This window comes from Xiphophorus maculatus, chromosome 7 (genome assembly GCF_002775205.1).
Source record: "Xiphophorus maculatus strain JP 163 A chromosome 7, X_maculatus-5.0-male, whole genome shotgun sequence".
In the NCBI taxonomy this organism is placed as follows: Eukaryota; Metazoa; Chordata; class Actinopteri; order Cyprinodontiformes; family Poeciliidae; genus Xiphophorus; species Xiphophorus maculatus.
This window is the reverse complement of record NC_036449.1, coordinates 26,364,362-26,372,890: the sequence shown is the minus strand read 5'-3', so window position 1 is coordinate 26,372,890 and position 8,529 is coordinate 26,364,362. Positions and strand designations below refer to the sequence as shown.

The 8,529-nt window shown below is 35.4% G+C and overlaps 1 protein-coding gene across 1 annotated transcript; it reads left to right on the top strand.

Annotated features, from left to right (window-relative positions):
• The first annotated feature begins 460 nt into the window (after positions 1 to 460).
• Positions 461 to 8,283, top strand: LOC111609335 (heat shock 70 kDa protein 12A-like). The gene is made up of 5 exons (XM_023337301.1): positions 461 to 587; positions 5,492 to 5,785; positions 5,872 to 6,096; positions 6,175 to 6,346; positions 6,651 to 8,283. Exons 2-5 carry the CDS (start codon positions 5,507 to 5,509, stop codon positions 7,676 to 7,678), a joined length of 1,704 nt encoding a protein of 567 aa, XP_023193069.1. The 5' UTR covers positions 461 to 587; positions 5,492 to 5,506; the 3' UTR covers positions 7,679 to 8,283.
• The last annotated feature ends 246 nt before the right edge of the window (positions 8,284 to 8,529 follow it).

Here is an 8,529-nt window from a genome sequence, read left to right as displayed (position 1 = left end):
GACTTTTTAACAAATAGGAAAATACAAGTTAGAATTGGCGAAGTGATTTCAGGAAAATATATAGTAGAAAATGGAACTCCACAGGGGAGTATTATAAGTCTGTTACTGTTCTCAATTATAATAAATGATGTATTTAAAGATATTGGGAGAGAAATGGGATGTTCACTTTTTGCAAATGATGGAGCTGCTTGGAAAAGAGGGAACAATTTAGATTTAATTGTAAAGAAATTACAAGAGATTATTATTGAAATAGAGAAATGGGCGTTGCAATGCTGATTTAAGTTTTCAGTTGAGAAAAAAAGTAATATTTATTCTGAAAAAAAAAAAAATAAACAAGGATTTTTTTAAATTTTATTTAGATAGACAGACAGACAAATAGATCACGAACCACACTCCATACCAGTAAGTGGCGGTAATGCTACTGAAGAAGAAGAAGAAGAATTATGCTTGTCACGTATATTTCGAGGAAGGACTGGTTAACCTGTCATTTCCACAGTGGAGACTGGATTGAGTGCAGATTACCACCTGCCCTGTTGGAACCTTCCTCTTCCGCCTGGTTACGGTTCTTTCTTCACTTCGCGCAAATCGTAAGCGTTTTGTTTATTAAACAACCTTAACTTGCCTTCACATGTTGCTCATATAAAGCTATTACTGTATTATAGCCATGCAGGTGACAGCAATGATAATGCAATGATAATCTCTCTCTCTCTCTCTCTCTCTCTCCCTCTCTCTCTCTCTCCCTCTTTCATGTGTGAGCGTCTGCTGCATGTGTGGACGAGTGTGAGGTTTTCTAAAGGTTTGAACTTCACTTTTTGCAGTGGTGATTCACTTGTTTCGCACTTTAACACATTCTGTATTCACTGGTGTTTCAATAGTGTCTTTTCCGGCAGCTCGGTGTGATGTCCGAAAAAAAGTTCCGGTGCTGCAGGCTTTAGGAGTCTTTCACGTCGACGTGGTATTAAAATACCAGTTGGCGTGGATTTTTTGGTAGAGGAGTGTGGATACTATGAATGGAGCTACAGTGGGCGCAGCTGGGGAGGGAGCTCAATAAATTAACTCTGGGGAAAGAGTTTCAAAAGGCAAGCAAAAGCAGTCAAATGTCTCAGAACGTGACATTGAGGATGTCACTACTCTGTTGAAGGGAGTAAAGAGTCAAATGACGACACAAGAAGGATTACAAGAAGAAATGGATGTTGATAACTTAGTTCATAGTGGAGGAAAGCTGATCAGGGATCATGAAAGTGTTTTTAAAGTACCAAACACTAAAAGAAAATCTAAAGAATCTAAAGGGGTAAAACCTAAAAAGACTCAGTCAAAAGAAAAAAGTGGGAAAGAAAGTGATTCAGAGGCTTTATTTGATTCTGATAGCGATAGAGAATCTTCTGATTCCTCTGTTCCTGATGGTCAGAGTACTGATGGTTACAGTCCAGGTTTCTGGAAGTGACAAAAGGAAAACGGGATGTGGTCATAGATGATTTTTCCCAAATAGAAAATTGTTTGTTGACTCAGTTAAATGGTTAATGAGACAAGGAACTTCTGATGGGTTAAGGGACACTGAAGTATATAGACTTCGAAAACTGGTGCAAAAAATCAGAGCTCGAATTAAGTGGACTACAATGAAAGTTAAAAAACTTTTTTCTTTGGATCTTTTTTATGATTATGGGTAGTTTTTAAAATCTCATCTATAAACCTTAATGGTGCAAGGGATATGAAAAAAGTGCAGGGGTAGCTATTCTTTTCTCAATATATTTTCTTCCAGTTTCTATTGAAACTGAAGATGTTGTATCTGGAAGATTGTTAAAGGTTATTGTTAAGTATGAAAATATAAAATTTATTTTACTGAATGTATATGCTCCTGTGAACTCAAGTGAATGTTGTGTTTTCTTAGAAAAGTTGGCAAATACACTATTAAATTGTGAGTCAACAGATTACTTAATTTTAGGAGGTGATTTTAATTGTACAATAGATGATTTAGATAGGAATCATTTGGAGCCACATTTACATTCAAGGAGAATATTGAAATGTATTATTGAAACTTATGATTTAGCTGATGTGTGGCGTTTTAAAAATGGAAAGATAAGGCAATATTCCTGGGCTTATTGTAAAGAGAATTATATTACTTTAGCAAGATTAGATAGGTTTTATTGTTTAGGCATCATTTACAAATATTTAGATCATGCACTTTGTGTCCGGTGGACTTTTCAGATCATTTTATGATCATAGGAAATGTGTTTATAAATAATTTAAGACTAAAAAGTGCATATTGGCATTTCAATATTGTTTTGTCAAATGATGGTTGTTTTAAAAAAGGATTTTCTTTTTTTTGGAAGCAGTGGGAGCTCATGAAATGTCTGTTTACATTTGTACAGCAGTGGTGGGATATCGGTAAAATTAAAATTCAGTAGTTTTGTAATCAATGCACATACAATGTTTGAAGAATTAGAGACTAAAATTGTGGATCTTCAGAGTTTTTGTGAGTCCACAGGAAATTTAGGCCATTTTCAGGCACTCAAAAGAAAAAAAGCTGCTTTGGCTGATCTGCTTGGGCTCAGAGCGCAGGGAGCTCTGGTACGTTCAAGTTTTCAAAATATTTCTGAAATGGATGCTCCCTCAAAATTCTTCTTCAGTTTGAAGAAGAAAAATTGACAAAATTGTCTCATTCATTGCATTCGTTCTGAAGACAGAAAAGAGTTGACAGATTCCACTGAACAGCTGTGGACGTTTTTTCAACGTTATATGCCAGTGAGTGTAGAGAAGACTCTGTGATGACAGAAGAGTTTCTTAATGACTTGTCAAAGGTGTCAGACCAAGACAATGTCATTTTGGAGCATGCTCTAACGTTGGAAGAACTGCAGGAGGCGCTGCTGAGCATGGAAAATGGCAAAGCTCCAGGAATAGATGGCTTGCCTGTGGAGTTTTATAAATTATGTTCTGGCTGAAGATCTGTTGGAAGTTCTCAATAACAGTGTGGCAAGGGGAATGTTACCCTTTAGTTGTGGCAGAGCTGTGCTCACTCTTATTCCTAAGAAGGGTGATCTTTATGAAATAAGGAATTGGAGACCTGTCAGTCTATTGTGCACTGATTATAAGATCTTCTCAAAGGTTCTGGAATGTAGATTGAGAAAAGTGATTGATCAAATTATACATGAGGATCAGTCTTATTGTATCCCTGGCAGATCAATAAGAGATAATATAACATTAATTCAAGATTATTTAGACATCTCTACTGTAATTTGTTGGGTTTAAACTTTGGTCTGATTTCTATTGACCAAGAAAAGACATTTGATCGAGTGGAGCATGGATATTTATGGACTAGTTTAAAAGCTTTTGGTGTCTCCTTAGGGTTCAGATTAAAACCCTCTATTGTGGCATTGAAAGTGTATTGAAAGTCGATGCTGGTTTAAGTGCACCTTTTAATGTAAAGAGAGGTATTCTCCAAGGTTATGCAATGTCAGGAATGTTGTATTCATTGTGTATTGAATTGTTATGTCAAATCAGAAAGAGGATGCAGGTGTAAAGTTAAATCAAGTTTCTTTACCTTTTCAACTTTCTGCTTATGCAGATCATATTTAATGTGGCAATCACAAGAAAGTCAGATGTTTTTACTTTTAATTAAAATTATTGAGTGTTTTGTAAAATTTCTTCATCCACAGTTAATTGGAGCAAGAGTAAAGCTTTGTTAGTTGGTAAGTGGACAAAACAAGAGCCTAAATTACCTGATGAATTAAAGTGGTCGAAAAACGGTTTTAAATATTTGGGTGTTTACTTGGGGGATCAAATAGAGGTCATGAAAAATTGGGAAGGTTTTATTGAACTGATGGAGGGCAGATTAAAGAAATGGCACTGGCTTTTGCCACGATGTTCTTACAGAGGCCGTACACTAATTATTAATTATCTGGTTGCTTCAGCTTTGTGGCATCGTTTATCTGTTCTAGAACCTCCGACAGGTCTTTTGGCAAAATTGCAGAATACTACTTTAAATTTATTTTGGGACAGATTACACTGGGTCCCTCAGAGTGTTTTGTTTTTACCAAAGGAAGAAGGAGGGCAAGGTTTGATTCATTTAGAACGTAGGAAAGGAGCCTTCAGATTACAGTTCTTACAGAGTTTTTTGTATGGTGATCAAAATGTTTTGTGGAGACAAGTTACAGATTTTTTTTTTTTTCAAAAGTTGGTAATTTAGGTTTTGATCTATAAATCAGTCTGCAGCCAAGTTGTTGTAGAGGTTAAATAGATATTATCAGGGCTTCATTAGTAAAATGGCAGCAAATTTGCTTATTTCATAACTTCATAACCTTTGACCTTCTCTCCTCTGGTCTGTTTAACAGCTACAGTCTCAGATCAACTCAGCCCTCCAGGACTGTCAGCAGCAGAAACAGAAACTTTATACCTGATGGGGAAAATATAGACGACATTTGCTTAGCATTTCCCCACATGATGACAATGATTAATTATTGATTAATATATTGTTGCTATGTTGTTGTACAGTGTTTTAAGATCTTGTTCAATGTGCCCTTTTTTAACTTTGAGCCCCTGCCCCTCCAAAGGTCTCTGCACGGCCCTGAATGTTCTTATGCATCACCACTGAGTGAATAAATGAGTTTTTAAAAATCAAATCTCTCTGTTTTTTTCTGTCTTTCTTAAGATCTAAACCTAAGAAAAAGTTTTTTGAGCAGTGAGAAAAACTTTAGGAAAGTGTCAGCTCTTGTGAGAAGTTTTACTTCTGTTCAGCAACAAAGAAGAAAACAACAAATGTTTTATTTCAAATGTTTTATCAAGAACGTGAACTTTTAGCTTTTTATTATCTTTTAGAGAATAATTAGTAAGGGAAAATATAAAGTAAACTTCCACCAGTCTGAGTTTTTTTTTTTTTATAAATCTGTACTTGTTTATTTCGTTTACTTTTTAAAACGTAAGGAGAAACCAAGATGCTTTCTGTGTTTGCATAATATTACTGGCTGATTTTAACATTAGTGGCTCAGATTTTGACGTTCTGACATTCAGGGATACGAACTTCATTGTAAGCTGCTAACAGAAACTTGGTCATCATTTCAGTACTTCATAATCTCCTACAACACTTTTATCCTGGAAATGTTTTTGTGTATTTACATTTTTCAATTTTCTTTATTGATGATTTTTGAGTTACTGTCTCCTACAGGTTGGCTGTATTTTGTCAGACAATAGCTTTTATCCAAAACTGGTCAAACAAGCATTAGTAGGTTTTTCTGGTCTGGTCTGTTTAACAGCTACAGTCTCAGATCAACTCACCACCTTTAGGTAACAAAGTAGCTGTAAGCTTTAGAGTTCAGTTTTCTGTCCTTCTTTAATCTTATCAGAATAGGTAATCCTAACATAGCAATAGACTAACAGTTGATATAATGGGTGTTATAATTAATATAACAGTCAGAGCAACAATAGAGTTTATTATCAGCCAGGAAATATGTGAAGCCTGCATCTTAGCAAATAATTTGTATCTTTATCTGGTCTGTAGGGATCTGTTTCCAAAATGGGTGACAACTTTATTATAGCCATAAGGATTGACACAACACACTCTGGATATGTCTATTCTATAACTACGAGAGGAGAAGAAATTGACCTGTGTTTAAAGAGATGGGGTAAAGAAGTTGGACTGGAAAGTCCAACAACTCCTACCTGCATCCTGTTTGATGAACATGAACAATTCATCAGCTTTGGTTATGAAGCTAAAGAAAGTTATTTGTCAATAAGGGATCAACAAGCAAGAGACATGTTCTTTTTTGACTGCTTCAAGTTCCTCTATAGTAAAGTGAGTATGATTTTTTTTTTTTTATTACAGAATAAAATCTTTACTATTAAACAGATAATTGCTTTACTTTTTCAATGTACTTACAGAATTTAACCAAGAATCTGCATATTAAAGCTGTCAATGGAAAGGAAATGAGAGCCCTGAAGGTTTTTACAGAAACTTTAAGATTCCTGAAAGATGATGCTCTGAAAACCATAAACCAAAACGCTGCAGGAATGATGTTCATAGCCTCTGACTTCACTTGGGTGCTCACTATTCCTGACTCCTGTGATCCTTCAGTTAAACCCTTTATGAGAAAAGCTGCAACTCAGGTAACTTTATGTTAACAAGGTGAAGTGACAATAAATAAACATATTTACATACTTTTAGAGACATTTTTTCTCTCTCAGGCAGGTATTGTAACAGATGAAAACGGAGATAACCTAGTCTTAGCTCTTGAATCAGAAGCAGCTTTATCATATTGCATGAAGCTTCCAGCTGAAGGTTTCATCAGTGAAACCAGGGAAGGACTCCAGGATCTCCGATCTACAGGAAACCAACACATTGTTGTTGTTGCTGAAGGTAGTTTGTTTTCTGACCTTTTTTTACACATAAAATCTTTTGATTCGATTCAAATGAATTGGTTTGTTAAACAAAAACCCTCCAGAGATGGAGGCCTAAACTTAATTCAGCCCTTTTTATTGACTAGTTAAATATCTGTCAGTAAATGATCCAAAATATGGTGCAGTGATGAAGAGATCACAGTTACCCATCTCTTCACGTCAACTGTAAACCATTGACCTTCTCTTATACCTGGAATGATGTTTTTTTCTGTCTTAACTGAGAGTGTTGATCTTGTGTTGATCACTTTCTATGTTTGTTACAGATGAATTCATTGCCTTTGCTGTTCATGAAGTCCTGGAAGGAAAAGAACTGAAGGAGCTGCATAGATCCTCTGTGAATGATGTGGGAGGACAAAGTGTCGACAGAAAATTTAAAGAATTTCTCAGGGAAATATTCACATATAAAATCTGGGATGAATATGAAAAACTCTTTCCCAGTGAGGTTAAGAAGATATTGTATGACTTTTCCATGTTGAAAGGAGTGGATGATGATATTATGGTCACCTGTCCATTTAATCTGGCAAAGCTAGCTCAGAAACACCAAGACATAGAAAAGCTCTTTGAAGGAGTACAAGGAGCATCCTGGAATTATGGATCAGTCAAAATATCTAAACATAAACTGAGGTCTTTTTATGCTCAAAGTCTGCAGGGAATCACTCATAATGTCAGAGAAATCTTCAACAAAGGTTTCAACATTGGCTGCATTTTGTTAGTGGGGAAATTTGCTGAGTGTGCAATTTTAAGGAGACACATTACTGAGGAGTTTATGGATGTTTGTAAAGTTCTGTGTCCATTTAGGCCTCAACATTCAGTACTGGAGGGAGCTGCAGCACTAGGAAAACAAGATAGAGGGTTACAGTTTCAAAAAAGTGCCTTCACTTATGGAATTGGTGTCTCTGACAGGTTTAATGAATTAAAACACATCAAAGAAAGGAAATTCACCAACAAAGATGGTGATTGGTGTGGAGGCCTTTTCATGAAACTAGTTGAAGTTGGTGAACATGTTGGTCTGAATAAAACCATTGAGTTCACCTTTTATCCAATAGAAGCAGATCAGACCATGATGAACTTTTATTTTTATCGCACACAAAAGAAAATCCCAAAATATGTGACTGAGGATGGAGTAGAGAAAATAGGTTGTTTATTTCTAAATTCACCAAACTCTGAATGTGGACGCAGTCGGGAGGTTAAGCTAACGATCACGTTTGACCGCACGGATATAAAAATAAAAGCTAAAGACTTAACTTCAGAGTCTAAGTCATCTACCAAGTTTGGCTTCATGTTGAAATGAAAAGTTTTAAATCACAAAACCTGAATTCAGTAGAAAATTTGGAGAAATTTATCAACTTTAACTATAATGAGACTTCCTGTGTTTTCTATAACTAATGTGAGAGTTGAAAAGAAAATAAATATAATAATAATGAACGGTTAGCTGTATCACATTTAAACTAATGTATGAAGCTGTGTGTTTATGATTTGAACGTATTACATATGTTAATGTATTTTGAAACACTGAGCTAAGAGCTACTGGTAAATATCTACTGGAGAAATGACAGTGTAACTGATGGTATTTGGCTTTAATTGTCACCAACCGCTGCAATCTTTGTCAAGAGAAAGGAAGTTTTCATATAAATGCCTTTTGTTGTTGTTGTTCTTTTCAATTAGTCAGGTGTTCAGGTTGTCATGGTGATTTTTCTAGTTGCAGCATTGTATCAAACTCAGTGAGAATATTTACAATAAAATTACCCAAAAATAGTTTTTTTTTTTGTAGATATGTTATATTGCAAACACTTTGCAACTCTTTATACCAAAGGGAATATTCACACAATGATATTTGTATTCTAGATCTAAGAATATGCACAAATTAATTAAAAGTGAAGCTTTTGGTTTGTCTGATGACTTTTCTACCTTTTCTAAGACATAACATGGACAAGGGTATTTATACCGTTTATACTTATTCACACAATGATTTAATTTTGTATTAATATTCAGATGTACACCTAGAGCACATGTGTCAAACTCAAGGCCCGCGGGCCACATGTGGCCCGCTACGTCATTTTATGTGGCCCTCTCCCCCCCACCACCGTTTTACATCCCCATTGATTGACTTCAAATAAGTTTTGAGCACGAATAGACTACAAA